At 51.0% G+C, this 24,142-nt stretch overlaps 2 protein-coding genes, 1 long non-coding RNA gene and 1 pseudogene across 6 annotated transcripts; 1 reads left to right on the plus strand and 3 right to left on the minus strand.

Moving 5' to 3' along the window:
• Positions 1-592: 592 nt before the first annotated feature.
• NDUFB2 (NADH:ubiquinone oxidoreductase subunit B2) lies at positions 593-5,321 on the minus strand. Its single transcript, XM_019749866.3, has 4 exons — positions 5,163-5,321; positions 3,118-3,262; positions 1,397-1,495; positions 593-672 (listed from the first exon to the last, which is right to left on the minus strand). Exons 1-3 carry the CDS (start codon positions 5,258-5,260, stop codon positions 1,421-1,423), a joined length of 318 nt encoding a protein of 105 aa, XP_019605425.2. The 5' UTR covers positions 5,261-5,321; the 3' UTR covers positions 593-672; positions 1,397-1,420.
• Positions 5,322-5,341: 20 nt separating this feature from the next.
• LOC109457178 (uncharacterized) lies at positions 5,342-15,200 on the plus strand. Its single transcript, XR_012490338.2, has 3 exons — positions 5,342-5,464; positions 8,524-8,728; positions 11,522-15,200. It is a non-coding gene; the product is annotated as an uncharacterized LOC109457178 (long non-coding RNA).
• Positions 7,390-7,899, minus strand: LOC148757368 (calmodulin-binding transcription activator 1 pseudogene; annotated as a pseudogene).
• ADCK2 (aarF domain containing kinase 2) lies at positions 10,006-22,802 on the minus strand. 4 transcript variants are annotated; one of them, XM_019749863.3, is made up of 8 exons: positions 20,789-22,802; positions 19,341-19,487; positions 16,566-16,694; positions 15,476-15,571; positions 14,130-14,381; positions 12,617-12,745; positions 11,758-11,811; positions 10,006-10,414 (listed from the first exon to the last, which is right to left on the minus strand). In XM_019749863.3, exons 1-8 carry the CDS (start codon positions 21,719-21,721, stop codon positions 10,274-10,276), a joined length of 1,881 nt encoding a protein of 626 aa, XP_019605422.3. In that variant the 5' UTR covers positions 21,722-22,802; the 3' UTR covers positions 10,006-10,273. The 4 variants fall into 4 exon arrangements, with proteins under 4 accessions (XP_019605422.3, XP_088656005.1, XP_088656003.1 ...); XM_088799879.1 differs by having other exon boundaries at positions 22,632-22,758; XM_088799877.1 differs by having other exon boundaries at positions 21,773-21,909.
• Positions 22,803-24,142: the final 1,340 nt, after the last annotated feature.

The raw sequence follows: 24,142 nt of genomic DNA on the forward strand, positions 1-24,142 counted from the left end.
AACAAATGGACTGTCCTGAACTCTAACCTCTGTGTACTTGGGGCAAGAATACACCAGCAGTAGAGAAATGGCAAGTTTTCTCATTGTCAATACCGTGTTTCCCTGAAAATAAGACCTGGCCAGACAATCAGCTCTAATACGTCTTTTGGAGCAAAAATTAATATAAGACCCGGTCTTATTTTACTATAATGTAAGACTGGGTATAATATAATATAATAAATATAATAATACCGGTTCTTATATTAATTTTTGCTCCAAAAGACACATTAGAGCTGATTGTCCGGCTAGGTCTTATTTTCGTGGAAACGGTCTATGTATGACGTAGACGTTATCTAAGGAGACCGGCAGTATGACACTAGTTACGTGTGGGGCTGACCTAATGTCACCACTCAGTGTGACCCTAAGCAAGTTACTTCATCCCCTTGAGCTTCGATGTCCTCACCGATAAGTGGAGGTAACGGCTACCTGCACCACGGGATACCCAAGAGGATCCCCGGAAAGGGCCTGTACCAGGTAGCACAGCAGCTAGGAATGCAGGAAATAATCCAGAAGGGGTAGTTGTCATTAGCACAAACAGCCAAAACTCAGTTCCTCATTCTCAACCAAAACTTTAATTTACAACTTCAATATACAATACGAAGTCAGTACTTTCTCGACATTCTCACCTGGCTCCTGCAGGAAAACAAAAATGGAAAGTTTTAAGTACTCTTATATTCAATAATTCACAATTCTGTTCACTCAGTTCCTCAAGCATCACGGAGCACCAGTCAGGTGAGTACCCTTGTAGAAGAGGGAAGTGAAATCACCTTGCTCTCTCATAGGGTTGAGTCTAGTTATTAAAACAAGAGGATAACGATGGTGTGGGGGAATATTGGGAAATCTGTAAGACAGGAAGAGGTTAGTGCCAGCAGACATGTAAATGGGGGAGCATGAGGCCTGCTAAAGGCTGTCGATAACAAAGCCAGGGACACACAAGCTGTAATACAACTGCCTGCCTGCCCTTTGGTGACATTTTTTCCCATCCCTTTCCTCCCTACATACCCAAAACCTGGTGTAATTTCCATGTCAATAAGCTACTTCTAATTAAAATTACAAAGGCAATACTAAGAATATGACTTAATGGGGATATTCAACTATCACTTAATGCTTCCTATCTTTTAAAACAATTTCCAAGGCATTCTGAATGATGGCAATTATAACGGTGCAAAGTTTAATTTAAAAACATGTGAAATGAGAATGTCTTAACCCCTGAGGGGTTTGTAGGGAAAGCAACTCCTCCTAGTTCCTTCCTTTTGAAAAAAGAAAAACTGACTTCAAGATCTGAACCAAGTCAAAACAAGTTTACCGACAAAAAGTAAACATAACTTTAAAAAAATGGAATGTGGGGAATACTCACTTGAAAAGAGCTGCGTCTGCCCTTTCAGTCCTCGTCGTCAGGCAGGATACCTAATTCTTCATCCGTCCACTGGGAAGGATCTGGATATGGAAAGTGACCCTGGTGACATCACGAAAAAAAAAAAAAGTCATTCTATACTCCAATCAGTTAAAAAGAAATTTTGAACAGTAAAAAATGTCCCAACATACCACAGGAACAAATTCTACTTCAACTATTTGATGGTCCGACTGTTCTTCAGTCTGTTCAACGTAAGCTGTGGCCTGAACTGAAAAGCCTGCCAATTCTGAAGCCTCCAGCCTGAGCCAGGATTGGAGAATGTGTTTGCAATGGAGGATGGGGGGATGGAGGCAAGAGATTTCAAAGGTACCCCACATCTCAAGGGTGTCTTGAAGCCCTGACAAAACATGATGACTGTCTCAAACTGTCCTGTCATTCCTGCTGGGAGATCTAGGAGCCTCAGGTGGCCTCGTTCATCTTCGACCCTGACCTAGGACCACACCATCGTCTCAGCAGATAGGTGTCTCCGTGCTGCCGGCTCAGAGACACGAGGCAGCTCCTTACTGGGCAACAAGAGCACAGAGTTCTTAGAGAAACGGGGCATTAATCAACCTGATGCTTCTAAAGCTTGTACACTATTTAAAGTTAACATTTTTTTCCTACCTTAAAACAAAACCAAATTTACTAAAATTCAAAGTATTCTGCATCCACAGGCACAAATTTTAGTGGCTTAATGCCATCATCTCCTAGAGAACGGTCTGTGCAAATGCGATAAAAGCTCAGTTGAGGCTAATGACGTGTTATGAAGTCACCAGTAACTAACTTCCCTCCTCAAAACAAATTAGCTCACATCTATCTCACCTCAACCTGGCTGACTTGGGCCTCTGGACAGACCTGATGACATTCATCATTTAAAGGATTTACGTGTGAAACTTAACCCACCGATGTACACCTAGATAAGGTAAAAGATTTAGTTTCTAGTCTCCCTCCAAATACGGCAAACTAACAGGAACCGTAAGACATGGACCACCTCTGTGTGCATCCTTGAGTACAAAAGGTGAGACACAGTAAGTGTCCTTTAATAACAGGATGTCTGCATACACACTGGACATACAGTCATTCCCCCCTTTATCCATGGGAGATACGTGTCAAGACCCCCAGGGGATGGCTAAAACTATGGCTAGTACTGACTCCCACAAATACCGTTTCTTCCTATACATACATATCTTTTCACTGAAAGGAAGCCCTTTACAGCTTCTCTTTGGCAGATATGAATTGCCAGCATCACCACTCTTGCACTTTGGGGCCGTTATTAATAAGGGTGACATGAACACAAGCCCTGTGGCACCAGGACAGTTGATAACCAAGACGGCGACTAAGTGACTTAACAGGCAGGAAGCGTATTCAGTGTGGAGAGACGCTGGACAAAGGGATGGTTCACATCCCAGGTGAGATGGAGCGTGGCAATGCGAGGTTTCATCACACTACTCAAAATGGTGCACAATTTAAAACATGAACTATTTGTGGAATTTTCTATTTAATATTTTCGGACCAAGGTTGACCCAGATAACTGAAACCAAGGAAAGTAAAACCACGGATAAGGGAGGGGACCACTGTACCCAGATAGAAACACAGTCCACAAACAGACCAAAAAAACCAAGCGAGGCGATTACTACTTCTCCCCTCCCCCACCCGCAGAAAGGAGAGGAATGTTCTACACGCACCAGCACAGCATCGGAGTCGTGCCAGAAGCGCCAGAGGATCCAGAACCACATAGTTCCACTGAAGAACTCGGCCTGGATCACCTGGGACTTGGTGAGCTGGGGGAACTGTCGGTACCGGGGCTCGATGTGCACACCGCCACCAGCACTGTGGGACAAACGGAAAAGGTTAAGCACCTTGCTACATCTTCCAAGTATAAAGGCATCCAAAACTTTGACTTACATCCAGAAACCAAACATCTCTCCTCCATGAAATCCAGAATAAAAGCTCCACAACCCCTCAAAATACTCACTTTTCAAAAGCTTGCTTTAAACTGGTGTAGCAGCAAAAACTGACCTGGACTGACAAGAGGCTAATTGTGGTTTTCCTTTAGTGAATATTCACGCATCTTGCACCAGGAATATGAAATGTGTTGATAATGGGGTACCGGCCCCAAGAGTTTTGGTGGAGGGATGGTAAACCTGTAGTAGTAGGTTACTAGCTTATCAGAAAAACAAGTAAACAAATTAATTTTATTCTATCAGGCCATCTATTTCAAGGGCAAATTATGTCCTCTGCTCTATTACAATCTTCATTAAAAGACCACTATCTGGGAAAGAGGACTCATTCTTTTTAATAAGCTAATAGCTCTGAACAGAGCAAAGAGCCTTAAGGAGTAAGTTGGAATAAGTTTTTGATTTTTGTTTTTTCATTTGGATACTGTTGACAAGTTGTGGGATACAATCCATAAAGGCTATACGCATTCAGACGGATTATTATACGTTGAATCTAATTTCAATAATATAATTTGTACTTAATGGGGCCATTTTCAAGTCCTCTTCAGCAGCTGTACCTACGCTACGACACAGAAATGGATATAGAAACTTAAAGAGAATTACTACGTAAAATGTGTAAGAGTCAGCTTGTAAAACAATGTTCTCTTTTGTTAGCACAGAAATGAATACCTGTCCCAAAACTCGACTAAAATGTGGTGTAGATTTGTGGACTTCAATATTTTATGGTTCTTGACACATATTACTTAGTACCCTTTTTATTATCTTCTCCCACGGTAAAAGATTATTAACCGTTATGATTTACTCAGTGTCTATATATGCACCACGTGCTATGCATTTTATATGCCTTATTATTTAATTTTCATAACCATCTTGAGATAGATCCTATGGTTATTAATGTTTACAGATCTGGACACAGAAGTACTATTTGGTGGCAAAGCCCAAACTCCTAAATACACTGCCCATAGACAAACATTAATAATTTCCTCATTTTATGAATCAAAGACACAACTAATTAATTCCTATCAGAATGACGAGACCAATGTTACCACACTAAAGTGATAAAATTCCACTTTTATGTAAATATTTATGACACTTTTATTTGGAAGGCTCTACATAAAATATTAATACTCATTAGCTATGGGTGGTATAAGAGGTGGTTTTTATTCTTTTTGCATACGTGTATATATGCATTGATATGTTTGTTTTTACAGTGACATATTACTTTTAAAAGGCTCCATCAAGCATCACTGCTTTACAACCTCAACAGACTATCATAGTTTCTGTAATGCCATCATATGCCAATTCTATTTAACAGTATTTATTCAGGATCTATCTATGAAGATAGATGCTGCAATATAAAAACCATGGGGAGGCGCGTGAGTTTCCTAGGCCGAGACCGCCCTCGCCTCCCCAACTCCTCTCGCTTCCAGAAAAGCTCCAGCTTGTGTCCACATCCAACCGTTCATTTCCCGAGGGCAGCCTCCTGCTGGTGCAAGGATGGCCCGAAACAATGTTTAATACCTGCCTGGAGAACAGCCTCCTCCAGCCCCCACGGAAGCCCGCTTTCCCAGGCCCCCAGCGTCGCGGAGCGGGACGAAGTCACCGCCCCACGCGCGGTCGGACTACAAATCCCACCATGCCTCGGGGCGAAGGTCGCCGCAGGGACCCGGATCAGCGCCAGGCGACCGGCGTCAAGGTGAGGGCGTCCGGGAGAGGGACGCTTTCCGTTAGAAGCAGGCGAGGCCCCCACCGCCCCCCCAGCCGACACTCACTGACGGACTCCTCCGCCTCCAGCCTCGCGCGCGCGGAGGCCTCTGAAAAAGCGGCCTCCGCCGCGAACCAAAGGCGCCACCCGGGTCAGAGCCGACATGCCAGCCACGTCCGGACCGCGGCTCCCAGGCCCCACCGCCGCCGCACGTCACTTCCGCCCGGCGCCCCGCCCCGGACGTCACGGCGCCGCCCTGCTCCCAGAGGGAGGCGTCTGAGGGGGCGGGAAGCCGCGCTGCTCGTCTCAAATTAACAGCTCAGTGCCTGCCCCGCGCACCGAGGGAGCCGGCGTGTCGCGGCCGCGAGGGTGAGGAGGCGCCTTCCGACCTGCGAACGGTGTCGGCGGCCTGTGGGGTTGCTCGGTGACGGCCCTGACGGGCTCGGCGGGGCGGAGCCGCGCGCATCGCCCCGGGGAAGGGCGAGCCGGACCTCGGGGAGGGAGGTGGGGACGCCTTGGGGGCCCGGCCTCCGCGCCCCGCTTTAGGAGCGCCCTTTAGTAACGCGTGGGCCGGGAAACTCGGGCCCTGGAGTGTGAACTCGCCCCTCCCCACCTGCGCTGGCGCAGACGCTGTTTGCCCACCTGGGCCCGTCCCTCTGCCTGCTCCTAACCCTGTGTGACCTGTGTCCTTCCCGGTGCTGCTCCTCTGAGCTCTTCTCCTGCTGGAGGCTCACAGCGGTGTCTTTAGGTCTTCCTTGCTTTATTGTTGTTCTGCAAACGGACTTGACCGACTGCAGCCAGTGGTTCCCAATAGCAATACGTGGACGGGTGGGATCAGTCACTTGAGGAGTCTGACCCCAGATGTTCTGATGGAGTCCTGCATAAGGCCAGGGAAGCTGCATTTTAGCATCTCCTCCAGTTTAGGCAGTGCTCCTAATTCCCCTGATCCCGAGCCGGCCTGGATTCTTGGCTTTTGTCTCTTAATGTTGCCTTCTATTAGATCTTTTAGGACCTAATAGACTCCAAGCTTCTCTAAACGCCCCTCCCCAAATTCTTAGGGACTCCACCTATGGGCCGGAATTTTTCTAAGCACCTCTAGATTTGATTAAATTCGAAATTGAGCCTGCCAGCTTTACGCCTTGGCGATTTCCATTCGAAATGGTCACTTGCTAAGCACCGAAGATTTCACATTCAGTCACAAGCATTAACGTAGGGTATTTATGGAGAGAAATGTAGACCTGAATTTAGGGATTTGAGTACATTTGTATATCACTTCTGTGCCAAAATATGGACCTTTGTGTGCCCTGTAATGGGAAACCTCTCTCCCTGGACTTAGGCAGGTGTTAAGCTTCTGATTGCTGAGCTGCCCCACGCCCTTCTGAACAGCCTATTGTTTAATCCTCTGCCCTGTAGGACTCTCTCCCCTGTCCTCCCGCCCTCCTAACCTCTAAGTATATAAATTAGAGGAAAGAGCCCACTCTATTCTAGATGAAAGTTGACTTTCCCTTTCCCATTGATGCACAACAGTGTGGCGGTATCTGAGCTACCATTCACCACTTGCCCTTTGTGATGGGTACACACCACTAAGATAGGAAGTTCCTGGATCCGGAGGACAGGGCTTGCCATTCTTCCTAGGGAATTCGCTGCCCAAGCTACACAGCTGCCTTGCTCCCAGCAAGAAAAATGTATGATTCCAAAGCCACACAAAAAGCACAGCTTGAACAAAAAGGAGCTTTGAACTTGGAGTCTGAAGATCTAACGAGTTCAGACCTCCGCTCTGTCAGTTATCAGCTTTATGAATTTGAACAAGTCACTTTATTTCTCTGAACTTCAGTGGCCCACATCTGAATTTGAGTCATTTAAGATAGTACCTGGCCAGCTCCAAGTCCAGTTGCCGTTTTCAATCTTTAGTTGCAGGGGGCCCAGCCCACCATCCCACGCATGGATTGAACCAGCAACCTTACAACCTTGTTGAGAGCTCAAGCTCTAACCACCTGAGCCATCTGCCTGTCTACAAAAGAAAAAGTTTTAACTTCAATGCTTGCTTGTATTGAAAGTAATATTGATCTGTAGACCATTCGTGGGGTCCTTAGCTTCAATGTTTTGCATCACAAATTCTGATTTTTTCACTATAAAAAGTTTATGGTCCCAGTCAATAAACTTTTTTTTTAAGGATGGAAACACAGATTACACTTTATTTTAAAAACTGAAATGAATTTTAGTGCAGAAAATGAAGACTGTATTTTGCAAATTTATCACTCAAAGGGCTATCTCTATTTGTGGAAATCAGCGTGTTACACTTTGAGAGAAGAAATGTAACAGCTTGTACACCAAAATTAAAAAAATGAAATGGTTACCAAGGTAATGCAGGTCAGGGGATCAACGGTGAAGGGTCACACGTTATTAAAAAATCCAAAAGGAGGGCTGCATCATGATCTCTCATTAGTGTTCCAGCGGTCCCTTTGGGTAAACTTGAACATTTCGGCAGACATTCAAGCATCTTTTTCGGTAAAAAGATTTTTACATGACTGCTATTGCTGTTCCCATGATCATCTTCTAGAGGTGGCACGGTGTTGAGAACACAGTAGGTGCTAGTTAGGCAGGGTACACTTTGGGAAACGTTCTTCCGGCTTGTTTTCCGCAGCCTTTTCCCCTCCGCCGGCCACATCCTCCTCCTTCTCGCATCCGGGACCCGGAGCGCGCCCCTTGTACGACCGCCGCCAGCCCAGCCCTCAATAAATTATTTTGACTATGTAGCAGTGACACGTTTTGCTTTGCAGACATGCTCTAAGAACTCCAAGGGCAAAGATCCTTACTGCTTTTTGCAGGTTGCACGGTGGCCCTCTTTTTGGATCTCAGATGAGCACCTTCTTTGAATGGGTGCATTTTAGAAGGTGAGGGAGAGAATGCCAAACTCACACTGAGCTCGCAGCTTCTGAATGCAAACCAAATTACCAAATTTTGACAAATTGTGAGGACAAATTCTAAATGACCTAGCATAGAGCATCTAACCCCAAATCAAGAACCTATTTGATAGATACTTGGAAATGGAAAACAAAGCAAGGGGGTAAGGGAAAAAAATTGTTCACAAGATTTCATGTTTATTTAATTTCCTACTCTACAAGGCTTGCTTGATCTGGCTTTCCTTGTAAGTCTTGGAAAGAAGAAAGGAACTCATCCTTTCAGCGGTTTTAGTAACACAGAATTGAACCTATACTTTCTACTTTAGAGGGGATCGAGCTGTGATCTCTCTTCAGGGGAAAGACCATGTGGCCACTTTCTCCACTTTTACCCAAGAAAGTAGCCTTTTCTCCTTAAGATGACTTTATAAATCAAATGTAGCGTTTTTTTAGATACTTGTTTTAAAATTCAGCGAATCACCTATGTTAAAGCACATCTGTTAACCATTTCTCTCCTCGTCGATACAGCCTGTGTTCGTTTTCTGTTGCTGCTATAACTGCTCCTGAGGAGCTGAGGCTCTCGGTCCAACAGCCCACGAGGAACTGAACTGTGCCCACCGCCACACGAGTGAGCTTGGCATAGACCCACCCAGTGGGGCCTGCAGCCTGTGCGAGACCCCGAGCAGAGGAGCTGGCTGAGCTGTACCCAGATTTCTGACCTACAGACACTGAGGTAATAAATGTCATTCTAAGCCAGTACATTTCGGGGTGGTTTGTAGGCAGTGATAGGTAACACATACCACAGGTGACTTGATTAAATGCATTGGTGCTGACGGTGTAGGCTCAGGGATGCGCCTGCTCTGTTTGTGCCCCCTCGCTTGCCCCACAGTGTAAGTGGACATGCAGATGGCACTGGGGACCGTGTGTCTGGCTGGCGTGCTCATGAGGGGGGAGCTGAACGGTACCTCTGCCCCCCCCAACACACAAAGCTACCTGGAGCCACTGCCTGATTAGAATGCCCTCCTCTCAAGACATGGGAAGTATTATAAAAATAACATCTCCTCTCTGAAAAGAACTGCACCAAAGGTGCCTCTGTCCAATTAAACCTTATTTGTTCCCTAAAAGGAACTTTACCCTTGAGAAGGAAAGAGAGGAAGAATCTGATTCTGTGGCCAGAGCGGGGCTTTCAGAGAGCAGGAAGGCTTGATTTTGTCCTCACTATCTGAAGCAGTGGCCTCAAAAACAAGAACATCCACTGGGGTACAGGAGAAAATACTACTTTTATTTAGAAAAACGACATTAAGCTTTACTAATGTGCACTCTACAAGCTAACCCTGGGATCCTTAGTCCACGTGGGCCACCACATGTCAGGTCAGCCTTCAGAGAACAGTCCAGGACCCGCCGGAGCGGCAGGCAGTGGCCACCACCCCTTAATGCACTGCTGGAGCGTCACTGCCACTGCAGATGTCAAGCCCTGGTGAAGAGGCTGTACTGCTTCTATTTCTATATTAACATTAACCCAAATTAGCCCTGGACAAATGGACAAGGCCTGAACAGTGCTCAGAGAAGCCTCCGTCTGAACACTAACATGGAAGCACAGCGGAGCTTTGAGGAGAGAACAGAGTTGATTCTGCTCCTCTCCCTCGGTCAGCCACATTAATCGTTGCTTTTCTTTTTCACCTCGTAATAAAATTTCACAAGAAGTCAGCAAAAAAATTTTTTAAATTATAAAAAGATAATTTGAAGTATAGTGAAATTTGCCCTAAGTGTATATCGTGCCTCCAAGAGATTTGCTAGTGGTGGTATCACCTGCATAAAATTTATAAATAAATCACACATGTATGTGTTCATAAATATATTCAACTTCTTACCAGTAAGGGTGCATTAAAAAGAATTGGAAGCCATCGGACGACAGGATCTGTGACATTTTCTAACCTAATTATCAGAGTCTAGGAGGACCCACCTGATCAGGGAGAACAGAGGATTAAGAAAAGAAGAGAGAAAAACAAGAAAACAAAATAATTACGTTTATTCATCCTCCTCCACAGAACATTTTCCCTGAAATAGAATCTCCCACCAGCTTCTACAACTGAATGGATGGGACCCTTCCCTCCCTTGACTTCCCCGAATAACCCAAAGCTGTTAAAAAGACGCCTAAAATCAAATCAGAGTGAAAAGCGACGGTATGCCCTCCACGCGGCCCAGTTTGAAAATGTTCAGGCTGCCACAGGAGAGGCGTCAGGAGTGGCCTTCCATTCTGAACGAAGGCCCTGCACAGTCAGTGCGGGGACGCCAGTCCTTTCAGAAGGAAAGGCTTTGCTGCCTCCAGGATGTCCAGTTTGGGGTCCAGTGAGCGGCCAAGCCCCTCCAGCACCATGATGGCGAACACAATTGAGGCAAAGTTGCTTTCAAGCTTTACCTGAAACAGGAAAACAGGGTTCTTTCCAAAGCCCACTGATACAGAGAGGGGTCTAGATAACCCTGTCGCTGTCTGCTCGCGGCCTCTTGTACCTGCCCATGTGATTTTTACCATCCACCCCCCATCCTTTTCCCCACCCCATCATTTCCCCACCACCTCATCTACTGACCCAGCTTCCCATGTACTAGGGTCACTAAGGAAAAACCTGGGGGCTGCGGTATGTACTTCCTAGGAGTGTGTGTGTGTGTGTGTGTGCACATGTGTTCACATACAGCATAGAGGTATGTGTACATGTATATGAATGACTTAAAAATAATAAAATTAATATTCCACAGATATACCAGAAACTAGAAATCTAAATAAGGGTCATTCTTCAAAATGTGCAGTAGCCTTTCTCAGAGCCGATATACAAGCTCAGCTCCAACAGAGCAGAGCCTCTCCCCCTGTCGAGCCAGCTGAATAGTAATAGCACTTTACATCAATTAATGCTCAAAATTACTGTCATTATCCCCATTCTATAGATAAAGAAGCTACAGCTCAGGGTGACTAAGTGCCTTGCTCAAGACCCCTGGGTGAGGAAGAGTAGAGTCAGGATTGAAACCTAGAAGAACAAGAATCTGTTTTTCAAGTGGACATAAGATCAGGAAATGGAACGGTGACTCATGGGGAAATAATCTTCGGTAAAAGTAAAGGGCATCTGTCCCAGTTAAGGCCTGAGACGTTGCCCAGGGGGCCAGACGGGGCTCAGGAGGAGAAAGCACCATGCTCACGTTTTGGCTTGGGTACTTCCAGCCAGGACATTCGAGAGAAGGGGGACCCTGAGCCACGCAGGCACAGTTCAGGGCGGAGGCCCTGAGGCTTCCACACTTTTGAGAATGCTTTCTTTTTTTTGAGAATGCTTTCATTCTTACCTTGAGGTGTGTTGAATGCACCAGGACCAGAGGCCGCCCCCCCACTCTTGGCCACCCCTAACCCCAGGACTTTGCACCACACAGGAAAGAGCTGTGGAAGTATGACTTACGTTAATACCAAGTGTCCTTAATGTAAAGTGAGGAGGGAAAAGGCACGAAAGCCTGTTTTTACATTTGTAAATCTATTTTTCTACAGCTAAGTATCACAGGTACTTGGATGGCATAGACTGACAGATACACAGACTAAGTGTACCCAGGAGAGCCTGCTACACCGAGTCAGGGCACAGGAACAGCTCTCTTCATGCAAAGGCCTCCGCACGAAAGATGTTTTGAAAAACAAGCTCTCACGTAAGAGAGGTACCTCTCACCACCCTGTGGCCGCCGGCCAGCCTCCCCAGAGGCCTCCCCTCCAGCCTGACCAGAGGGCCTCACCTTGTGAGTCATCAGTAACTTAAAGACATTCGAGAGAAGGCTGGACACTTGAAGCTGGAAAAGAGAATAAAGCTGACTGCAGAGTACAGAGCCCCCAGGAGCGGCTTCTCTCCTTCCAGGCCCCTGACCACCCCACCGTCCCACCAAACACACACACACACACACACACACACACACACACACACACACACATACACGTGAGTGGAAAGGGACTGTCTGACAAACTCCAGAAGGACTGCACATGCACAGCCCAACTCCCATCTCAGATCAGCTCAGAGACCCCATCCAAGGGACAGGCCTGGAGGCCCAGCTACCCCTCTGTGTGTGTCTACCCCCAGCACATAAAAACCACATCTGAATAGAAAGATTGGCAGTGCCAGGGTGCCAGCTGCTCCTCACTGCTAATGGGTCACTCCTTGCTAGAGCAGACCATGAACTTGGGGAGAAAACAGCCAGGTTTGTTAGAACTGTCTGTAAGATACAAAGTGGGCTCTGGTTCAGCTCTAAAAGGATGTGAACATTGGTATGTCCTCTGGCTGCTCAGGGACCTTCGTCGGCCCTCCCTCCAGATACAGATGAAGCCACAGAGCAGCTACACCCCGGACAGGGAGGGGTGGGGCACTATAAAATGTCACTGTCCCAGCAGCCACCCCAGAACCACTCTTGAGAGCCAGGGATTTCAGAGGGCCTCCCTGTACCTGGAGGATGTGGGCAGAGGAAAGGTTTGTTCTTCATCTGCCTTAAAACTCACACCCCCTCGAGACGTCTCCCCATAAAGAGGTCTCCCTTCAACCTAGGATTTGCTTTGTCCAAGGGCAAGCAAAGTATACAGGCCCCGCCCCTTGAATGGCCTGCTCACCTTTTCCAGGGTGATTGTGTTCTTCCTGGCCTGGGTCACAAGTGTGGCCATCTCAGCCTTGAATCCCTCCACATCCCTGCACTCGCTGGCCCGAGCGTGATGCAGGATGAGCTCAGCCACTCTTTGGCCCTGGAAAATGCAAAAGACAAGACACTTGGTGGAGTCGGGAGGGCACAAAACTAGATGCTCTGCCCAAACTTCTTGTCCGACTTGCTTCCACCTAATCCTTCTACCACCCCGCCTTTGGCCCCCAATCCTGCCTGACTTTGCCCCTCCTGGAGACCTGGTAACCAACCAGTCTTTCGAAGTCTGTCTTGGTCAGTGGGCTCTTCCCTGTGCTTTGCGCAGTCAGGGCAAGGCGGTGTGCTGTCTCCTATACCCTCCAGGGCCACACGGCACCGCCCCAAAGCCAGTGTCCTGCTGCACATGCGCCCTGCGGCACTGCTGACCAACCAGCCTGGCCCCAAGCCACCAGGACCTGCCACCAGGTTGGACCAGCCACTGTCCTCGTGGGCTCTCTTCCTGCCCCAGCAGAATCCCCTCCTCACAGCTGACCCAGCCTCTGTGTTCCAGCCTTCGTGTTCCAGCCTTCTCTCCACCTCTGCCCAGGACACCATCTGACCAACCTCCACAGACCCCCTGAATACCTGCCTGCCCTGGCGGGCACTGCTAATGCATTTCCACGTCTGCAGCACTGCCCCGGGAGCCAAGCTCTCCCTCCTTGAGCTGTGAACCTTCCTCCTTCACCCAAACCTGTGCCCAGGAACGCCCCCCCCCACCCCCCTACCACTGCAGCCAGTGTTTAACCTGGGCCCAGGGGACACTTCTAAACTGGCTCAGGCTCAAGCCTTTGCCCCCTTGGAAACTGCTAAGCAGAGACTCCCTGAATTTTGCCCATCCTTGTTTTTAAGCAGCTCACTCTTACCCAGGGTCTTTCTTGCTGGAGAATTTTGTACCAGCCACCCAGAGAGTTTCTTCAGTGTCACTTTGATGTAGTACTACGTTAACTCTGTATAGGCTTTGCTGAACCCCTTTCTCTAAATAATAATTCTGGAGCCCCTCAGAACCACAGGGTGGGGGTTAGAGTCCACCCACGCTCCCCCACACCAGAGGTTCCAGCGTGTCTGCCCACACTTGGAGGGTAAGTTCTCTGTGCTGCCGCCTGGCACCGACGCCCCACATCACAGCAGACGGCACTGGCCGTCAGGAAGCTAGCCGTCCTACTGCCCCTGTGCGCTCGCTGAAGGAAGACAAACCACCACACAAACTACCAGCACCACCCGACGGCGTTTGGGAAGGAGGCATTTCTTCCCATCCCAAAGCATGAGCTGCTTGAAGCTGGCCTCAGCCGTGGGCACGAGCACGTCCTGACTGAAGACCCCTGACGTTCCATCAGGAGCGCCTCAGCAAACATAGTCACTTACCAGAATGACAAAGGCCAAGGAGCCCTGACGTTCCCAAGAGCCTAAAATAAAAGATTTGGCCCAACTCCTGAGGGCCCAGCAGGTCTCACCTGCCCCATCGCCACAGCTGTGAAGACTGCCCGGAAGTTTCTCAGGTCCGCAGCCTGCAGCTTGGCCACGATGCCAGCATCCAGGAGCACCAGGCACAGAGGGCACTGGGCAGGCGTCACGGCCACCACCAGCGTGTCACCAACGTCCACGTGCTGCAGCCGCGCCTCTGGGCTCACGGACAGCCCGTCCGCACCCTGGACGAGGATGTTCCCAGGGTGAAGGTCCGCATGGACGAAGTTGTCCACAAATATCTGGGAAGAGACCAGCGCTTTCGAGGCTGAGTCAGTGCTCACCATCCCCACCACCCGCCATATGCGCAAGATGCTGCCATGTGACAGCATGTTCCCAGTGATCAATTACAGAGGTGCAGTGGTAAGAGGTGCAGAGGTGCAGTGGTGAGAGATGCAGGGGTGAGAGGTGCAGAGATGCCGAGGTACAGGGGTGCAGTTGTGAGAGGTACAGGGGTGCAGTGGTGAGAGGTGCAGGGGTCAGAGGTGCAGAGGTGAGAGGTGCAGGGTGTAGTGGTGAGAGGTGCAGGGGTGCCGGGTGCAGTGGTGCTGTGGTGCAGAGCAGCTGCTTCTGGAGCAGCTCTCAGGGGACTCCTCTTGGATGCAGGCCACAGACCCAGGTCACCAGACCTCAGGCGACCTCAGCATCTCCTTTTTTGCTCTTGCATGTGAGCTGCTACCAAGGCTGGGTCACTACTGTCACGTCCAATGATGACAATAACTGACGTTGCTTAGGGCTCACTATGTGCTTTTACAAATGTCAACTCATTTAATCATTGTCAGGCCATCCTCTCATCGGTAACACTAGACTTCCTTCACATTCCAGCTGATGGAGCCACTTCCTGAATAAATCCCTGGGCTAGGACAGGCCTCTCGTAAATGACCCTTTGGGGCCTGTACTGACCCCATGTATCACTTTTTCAAGGACTGTGTTCCCACTAAACGGTAGTTCCATGAACAGTGTAATCATGGCTGTTTTGCTCACTACTCTAAATCCAGTGCTGCCTGGCACATAGCAAATGCTCAATAAACACCTGAATGAGTGAATGCAGTAGCATTTAACATACGATGTCTTCGGCTGTCTGTCCTAACTGTAGGCCACCTGGGCAGGGCCTGGGTCTTGCGCCCCACCCTCCCCACAGCACTTGCAGGGTTGCAGAGTGCAAGCCAGAGGAAGAGCTAACAGAAAGCTGTAGAATGAATGGGTATCTGAGTAGGCTCAGCTGTTTCTAGAGTGGACTCCGGCCTTGCCCACAGTAGCCAAGCAGTGGCCCCACCCTCTCCCACTGGCCTCGGCCACGGGCTGGGCCTGAGCACCCTCCCCGCCGCCCGCTCACCATCTTCAGGAGCATGTTGATCCCCAGGCGCGCAATCTTCCTCTTCAAGTCAGTGGGAATCCCTGCCTGCTGGTAACTGGACACAGGCACGCTCTCCTGTAGGGGAGATGAGGGAGGCAGAGCTTTACACCTGAAGCCCAGCTCCCCACCCCATAGGACACACCTGTGTTGCCTTCCCATCGATTGGGAAGTAACCCAGAGTTGTTCCTGCCTTAGAGCCCCTAAGAGCCTGTCACCCGCAAGTTGCTTTTAACCTATTTACATTTCCCTTCCGTAACACTTCTCAAAGGAAAACAAGTCCCATGGGTTTGTTAGAGAGGAAACCCGTTGGCTCTGCCACCCACAGGTAAGGATGTTGTTGTAATGTCGTGGGGAGAGGCAGGAGCAGACCCTGGAGAGCTAGTTTCTGGTCAAGAATCAGCCAGTAGGGACGAGTGAGCTCTGTGACCTTAAGCAGGAAACCGGAAAAAGAAAACAAAAGGAAGCGAGAAGAAAGGGGAGCTAGTGAATAAGCGTTTCATGTAGGTTAGTTGTTTGTCAGAGCGGCCCATTGTGATAGATCCTGTTATCGATCCCTAGTTAACAAATGAAAGAGCCAAAGCCCCGAGAGCTTAAGTAACTTGCGCAAGCTCACGCAGCTAGTAAATTTAGGACACGGTGTCACTCCCCTGGATCTCATTACCATGTTTGCGAAGGAGGCTGCGCCAGGAGACAGCACGGCCCATCACATGACACAAACACTTGTTGGGCACTTTCTCTGTGCAAACTCCTGCTGAGGGCACTTTGCATTCAATGAGTCACCGACTCCTGGGACAACCCTATGAGGCAGGAATGGTGGCCCCACTGTCATACATAAGGAAACTGAAGTCACCCAGCAAATAAAATGGCAGAGCAGATTCTCAAATCCAGAAAGTCTGAGGCCACAGCCCGGCTCACTGTGCTACTGCCCACCCTCATGTCAGATCCAAACTCCTCTCCCACGTAACCACGTGCTCTCTCGGCTTTTGTCGTTTCAGACTAAAGCCATCATGTGAAGCAGAGATGGCCCCGCTGTGAGCGAATGCACAGCCAGGTAAGTTCTGGCTCTTACTTCATATGTTTCCACCAAAACATCCCTGGTGACAAAGGGATGCAGAGGGGTGGGGAATTTGACAGAATTCACGTTCAGGAAGTTGCACTGGAAGTGTTCTAGATTCCGGGCTTCATAGCGCAGGTCGATCTACAGGGAAACGGAGGGAAAAGATGAGGGGGCAGTCCGGGCACAGGGATAGCAACACCTGAACTGCCAAAGAGCTAGCAAGTCACAGGGTCCCCTGCCTTCTCCTCCTGCTTCTCCCTGCAGCCCCCCAGGAGCTGCGGGAGGAGGCCTTCTGAGACCAGAGGGCCCCCACAAGTCCTGAGCCTCCTCGTGACACCTTAGCAGCATGGGGGCCTCGCCGCCTCCCACTCTTCCTTCCCTGCTCAGCCCGGTCACACCAGCCGAGGCCCCTTGCCCCATCGCCCAGGGGTTTAGCTACGGGGCCTCTCTGGGCCCACTGCCCTCACTGGCCTGCCCTCCAGCCCTTCCCTCCACTAAGGCCTGCTTCCATTGCAGGGCCGGCTCTCCCCTCCACCCCACTACACTGACACTGCTGTCCCCCAACTCACCAAGCCTCTCGCTTGCTAGACTCAAAGGCTCTGTCCCGTTGTTACCCCACTAACTCTCTGGGTCCCCGGTACTGGTGTCTTCCTGAACCCCCTTTCCCTTGGTACCTGCTCTTGACTCTCCTGGTTCTCGCCCAGCCTCTCAACTGCTTTGCCTGGGTCTGGTCTCCTGGCCATTTCTCCTGAGAGTACCCCACAAATGCTGGTGTCCTCCAGCTCCTGACCTTCCCCCGCGTTTGCTCTCCCTCTCCAGCCCTCCATGTCCTCAGCTAGCACCTCCCGATGACAGACCCCCTCTGCCAGTCCCCAGATTTATATTCCAGTACATCTGGATGTTGCCCTGAGGAAGCCCAGAGACCCTTGAACTTGATGTCTCAACAGCACTTTCACACATCCGCACACATCCCACGACCCCGTCACTTGGGAGTCTGCAGGTTACTCCTTCCCTCTTACCCTCCACAGCCATCCATGCTCAGTGCTATCCACTCTGCAGCCCTAACCACTCACATCTATTCCCCGTCTCCCCCTCACTGCTGCTCCCAAGGTGATTCGCAGCCAGTCACCTGAGCCCTAACAGAGGCGCCTGAGTTGGACTCCCTGACCCCTCATCGTCCCTCTTTCCAGTCCATCTGCTGCTGTCCCCTGCTACCTGCAGATGAAGTCTGAATTCTCTAGGATGACATCCAAGGTGGGCCATGGTTTGGCCCTCGCGTCTTTCTTCACGTCTACCTCTTGTGCCTCCCACTTCCTCTACCACCCCAAACGCTAGCTTCACTCAGTCTGAATGGTTCTGAACATCCCAGCCTGCTTGACCTACCCTTCCTTGGCCTGCCTTATTCCCTCTGGTTGGAATGTTCTTCCCCCATTTGATCCGACTGTAAACACCACTCAACTTTTAAGACCCAACTCAAGCCTAGGGAGCCTTGAGCCTCAGGATGGAATGACCACTTCCTCTCTTGAGCCCCAGCTGGACCTGTAGAGACTCCTCCTGTAACGCTGACCACACTCTACTGTAGTGTTTACAGGTCAGCATGCCCTGCCTACTGTCTGTTCCTCATGGACAGGAAAATCTCACTTGTTTGCTTAGTTCAGCTTCTAACAGACTCCCACACATACCTCCACACTCTGGGAATGAGACAGGAGTACTGCGAGATGCAGTTAGTAGGAAGAGCTGATTTTTGAGGCAAAATGCGGTGAGATATAGAGATTTGAGTTTAATGTGATGGGACCCCAAGATGTCTCTCAGACTTCTAAAGAGGGGACTGAAGCTCAGATGGGTGGCAGAACTAACTGAGAGTAATGAATACAGAGAGGGTTATTGGAATAGAAGCTATTTTCTCTGTTTCAATTTTCTTTTATCAAATCTACACTACATAGCACAAAGCAAAGCTTTCTAAACAGTAAACACATCGCTGGGACTTAAAACCTTATGTCCAAGGATGTGAGTGAAGGCTTGGCACACTGCTTCTGAAAGATTGCCAATTTCTTCAGTGGGGAGCCAGGATGGGTGCCTCCTTGGAGCCCTGACGGCCCCCTAAGTGTGTTCACCAAGTCTGGCTACTTAAACAATTGTCCCCAGGGTCCTGGACAGGGAGGAGGTCCTTGGGTACTTAAAAGCCCTGGAAACAAAGCAAAACAAAGGCACAGTGTGTGGCTTCGCTAATTATTCTTACCACCCTGGAGTTCAACCATTGATGGTTGACACATAACTGTATGTTCCGTCAGGATTCTTTCATTTGCCTCCAGACACTAAGGAAGACTTTATTTCCCAAGCACCGTTGCAGTTGCATTGGGCCCGTGTGATTAAGGCTGAGCTATGCAGACCAGGAAGAGGTGATGCTCGGCACCTCCAAGCCTGGCCGCAAATTCTCTTACGTAACCCTCCGTGGTCTCTCCCCATGCCACACTAACCTGAGATGACACACTGAAGATGGCAGTGCCAAACTGGGGAGGAAACTGGGTCCCTGAATAACTATGGAGTGGCGCTCCCTCTCGCGCTTTCAGTTCACCTGCTTGGAACTTTGATGTAACCAATAAGCTGTCCATTGAGCCCGAGATTGGGTCTCCTTGTTCTATCAGCCAGTGTTACTCATCGTGACTCACACACCGCACTACCCAGGACTGACTGGGAATTCACTCATTCGTTCCGCATTTACTAAACAGTTGCTAATGGCAAGAACTATATTAGATGTTCTTTACACCTGAGGGAAGGAGAATTCACCTGCTGGACCATGAGCTTCTCAAATTCCGCCACAATCTCGGGCAAGCTAAGCCACTTGATTCCCGGCAAAAACGCAAGGACTTGGCTGCCCGCCTTCATCAGCAGCAGGTCCATCCGCACCTGGGAGAGCAGGCCAGGGTGCAAAACCTGCCAAAAAGAGGGACAGTGAGACAAGGAGGGACCAGGAGGGCACAGTCACCCAGCCGGGCCTGGGTCCCACCAGGGAAGGAGAGCCAGGCCAGGCTGGCTTCTCAGCAGAGCGAAGGGGAAGTGGTCCCAACACCCGGGACGCTGCCGACTCCTTTTCTCCCGGCTTTTCTTCCCGAATACCAAAGAGTGTGTAAAAGTCACTGTGGGTGCTCGGTGACATGTGGGCTCCCAGGCTTCTCCGAGACCTCCTGAACCCCCTACTAAGGGAATGGAACTGGGAATGTGCATTGTCCTGAGCACACGGGGTCACTCCGCAGGAGACTGTCACAGCCTGGGAAGTAAGACCCCAGAGAACTGCAGCAGGGACGCCCTGTGGCGGGACCAGGGTGGGAAGAACTCTGGTTTCAACTCAGTCCTGCCACTCATTCCCAGTATGAAACTGGGCAAGCTGCTCAACCTCTCAGCCTCGTGTTCCGTCGTTTACAACATGGAGATGACAGCCCGTACCTCCACCCCATGTCCTTTTAGGAACAAAGTCGGCATAAGTAAATACATGTAAGTAAAACAAATGCCTACCCCAAAGGTGTCTAATAAAGATTCAGTAATGCATCAGACATGACTGGCACTTCCTGGTACACAGCTGGCATTCACTCCTTTTGTCCTCCACTGTGGGGGGCACTTTCAGGATATTTTGGTCTGGTGTTTCCCAAATGTGTCTGACTACGAGAACCACTTGCAGCATTTCTAACAGGCCAGGCCCCAGGCTCCTCCTTGGAAAGTGTGATTCAGTAGGTGTGAAGTGAGGCACCACTCACGGGGAGGAGGCAAAGAGAGCATCAGGGGTACCTGCTGTCTGTGTCTGCCAGTTTCCCTGGGTCATGCTGAATGGGGATGGAAAAGTGTAGAGATGAGAAATGGTGGAGCCCGGGCTGGGGCGACCGGAAATGAAGAAAGAAAAGGAACACTGCCACCCTGGGCTTGCCACAGCGTGTCTGACCTAGTCTGTTTCCTGACCCCAGAGGAGTAGGCCAGCTGGAGTGTGGCTCCTCCACCCGCAGCAGCAGCGAGCTCCAAACTCTCTTCATTTTCCTTTCTCAGATGGTTCACAGCACCACTCCCTCAAGCAAGAAATAAAACAGCTTGCATGTCACAGGCATTCGGATAGTGGTAAAGCGAATAGAAGCAATGGAAGGCAACGTGGGGTGATTTGCAAGGGGGTTTCCTGATCTGGGACAGCTCCATGGGTTTGGTGAGATTTTAGAGATAGGAAAGGCCGCTGAAGACATCAGAGCACTTACTTTCACTGCCACAGGGAGGAGGTGATCTGGTTCAGGTAGGTGGGCAGGTGCTGGAGCCGGAGACTCTGCTGCGCTAGAGCCAACCAGGTCAGCTGTGGGGAGGAGCAGCCTTTCCAGAAATGCCTGGTCAGCAAGGCTTCCTTGAGGCCTCCACCCCTTCTCCAGGTGTCCGGAGAGCTCTCTCAGCCCGCCAGCTGCCCCCGCTTCGGAAGAAGGCTGCAGACTGGAGGCCTTGGCAAGTCTCTGGGTGCTGACATTGTCCAGGAAGGCAGGATTGGCACGTGCTTTGTACACTTGGGCCACGCAGCCTGAACCCACAGGTTCCTGCTTCTCAAAGCAGAGCACTCTCCCCCAGTCCTCCCCAAATGCCTGCCGCAGGATGTGCTCAGTGTGAGTCCAAGGGTGCGGGGTCACCTGGACGTGCAACTTGGAGAACTGGGCACAGAAAGCCTCTGAGAAGAGATCTCGCCGGGTGCTGGCCCACTGGCCCAGTTTGATGTACGTTGGTCCTGAAGTCTCAGTGGCTTTCAGAAACAGGTGGAGCCAGAGGCTAGAGACACTGGGAGCCAGGTAGGTGAGGGGGTAGAGCAGAAGGAGGGGGAAGAATTTCACCAAGAGAGCCCCAGCCCGGAGCCAAATCCGGAGGTACAGGAGGAGACAGCCTAGCCGCCCCTCTTGGGAGACTATGTCCAGAGTCCCATTTTCATCCAGGTCACTCCAGCTGGCCCTTCGCAGACACAGGCTCTCAGGGGCCCCCTCACCAATGTCCCCATAGACAGAGATGAGTCTCGGCAAAGTGCCAAACAGAAGCCAACAGAGTCTGGTATTGTGAGGGCATCCAGAGGGTCTTAGAAGGCTGAGTTTCTTTCTGAGCTCAAAACCCCTGAGGTGCGACAAGCAGACCCTGACAGAAATGCGCCAGGGGGTCACCATCCTCTCCCGGAGGTCCACAGCCTAGGCCACCTGCCCTCAAAAGGCACCTACCTATGTTCACACTTCGGCAAGGCTGACATGAGTCCAAGACCACAGCTGAGTATTCTACTTAAAAGTGCGGCAGCCGCCGGTTCCCACGAAGCTCAAGTGTAGTCCAAGCCGGTGCTGCTCCTCGTCCCGCCCCTGCCGGGATGCACCCCCGCCCCCCCAGGCCACACAGCCCTACCCCGCCTTGGCCGCAGGAGGGGCCAGCCCATCCGTCCCTCCCAGCTCCGCGCCCCACTCGCTCTGGGTACCTGGCCTTGGCCTAAGGCCCGAGGCCCCCCAGGAGCCTACGCCCGGGGGCTTTCAGGACTGAACCCGCTGGGAGAACCGGAGGGACCAAGCCAGACGCGAAGTCAGGCCTAGGGCGGGCAGGCGACCTGCGCGAGGTGGCCGGGCGGGCGGAGACAGAGCCGGCGGCCGCAGGGGCACCGCGCGCACCAGGGCCGGCGCGGGATCGCGGTTGCGTTCCGGCACCCGCAGAGGGCGGGAGCGCCCAGGGGCCGAGGGGGTTGGGAGTAGCGTCCGGGAGGGGGTGTGGGTGCTGCCAAGGGCTGAGGCTCGGAGAGGCGCGGGGGGGCCGAGGCGCCAAGGGCAGAGGGCCGGGGAGAAAGGCGCCGAGGGCCGCGGGTCCGGGCGCCGAGAGCGGAGAGGTGGTGCGGCGGGCCTGGGCTCGGAGCACCGAGAGCGGGAGGAGGGGGGGCCTACGGAGGGCCGGGGATCGGGCGGCGGGAGCAAGGACGCGCGTGCGGAGGGCCGGGGATCGCGCGCAGAGGCCGCGCGGCCGGAGCCTCCGGGAGCGCCCCGCCCACCGGCTCGGAGACGGCCCCTTAAAGCGGACGCGGCGCCGGCACCCGCTGAGGCTCACCTGGCTGTTGGTCCTGGGTCCCGGATACAGATTTAACGCAAAACGCAAACGCGCCTTTCACCCTTCCCCACATGCGTGTCTCTCCGCTGACATCGTTGTAGCTTTCCTTGCAAAGAGTGTGGAAGCCTGGAAACGCTGAAATGCGCCGTGAATTGCAAGCCGGTTCTGAACACATCTGGTTTTAAGTTCCGTGGGATGGAGGGTTGAGGCGGGGGTTGAGGGAGAGCGGTTGTCCTTGGACGCCCGGTTCGGACCTTGGGGAGTGGCTCCTTAAAGGCCGTGTTCATTCACTGAGCTAATACTTACTGAGCCCCATAAGTATTTCTTAAGCTGAATCTAATATGCATAGAGGCTCAGGAATATGTATTGAGCTACTATCGTGCTGGGCGCTGGAAACTTGAAACACACCTGCCCTTACAGGCTGACCACTTACGAGGGAGACCATATAGGGAACACATGATGTGCAATTTCGACGTGTGGCGAGATGCGGCTACTTTGGAGAGAAAGGGAGGCATTGGGGGTGGGAGGGGGCTCAGACACAAAGAATAAAGCCCTGAATGGGAAACAGTTTGCTGTAAGGTGGTTTTTTTTGGGGGGAGGGGAGGTGGCTGTTTGTTTGTTTTAACCTTGAAGAACCAAAGGAAGGTCAGGTGGCTCTAGAGAGCAAGGCGGAGAGAAACGGAGCTTGGAAATAAGCCAACTCGTGCAGAGCAGGCCCAGTGGTCCTCGTCTCCTCCTGGGGGGTTTAGGAGGCTGCCCTCCCCGGATAGCACAGCCACCTCTCCACATACAACCCTTTATCTGCATGTGGGTGAGAGGCTTCATGGAAGCCTGCCCAGGGCTGGTCTGTGGGCCCTGCAAGTGGAAGAAGCCCTGGGGAGAGAATAACAGGGACACAGCCCAGGCCCACAGGTGGTTCCCGCTGCTGGAAGTGTAACTGCAACTCCGAAGCCCTAAGGAGGACCTGAAAATGTGGGGACCTGGGCTGCTGATACAGGCAGGAATGCTGAGTGACCTTTGGCTACTCCTGCGGTGTTAACCAATAACCCATTTCCCATTTCCACAAGATGCTGCAGACCCCTCTGCCATTCCCAAGACAGACGTCATCTCTACCACCACTGGTTTCAAATATGGCTAGCCATTAATTATCCCCTTCCCAACTTCTTCCTGATTTATTTACCCACCCCGTGCCAAAGGTGTGTGACATAATCTTGTATACCTCTGACTCACCAAAGAGCTTATTCAGGACTTAGTTTGAAACCAGAGGCCCTGGGCCTTAGCCCGCTAATTAGGAGGGAATAACGCAACTGAGTCAAGTCTCTCTGCGCCTCTGTTGCTCCGTAAGCTAATCGGGGAAGGGAGCCCGACTAAAGCTGTCTAAATTCTCTAGACTTACAGTTATGACTCTGGCAATTAATATCTTTAACAGTAATTAAGAGCAAAATTCTGCAGCTAAATAAGCCTGGCTTCTATTCCTGGCTCTGTTTAACCTGTGTAACCTTGGGGACAAG

The sequence above is a fragment of the Rhinolophus sinicus genome, chromosome 8, assembly GCF_057876585.1.
Source record: "Rhinolophus sinicus isolate RSI-liver-muscle chromosome 8, RSI-T2T, whole genome shotgun sequence".
NCBI classification, from domain to species: domain Eukaryota; kingdom Metazoa; phylum Chordata; class Mammalia; order Chiroptera; family Rhinolophidae; genus Rhinolophus; species Rhinolophus sinicus.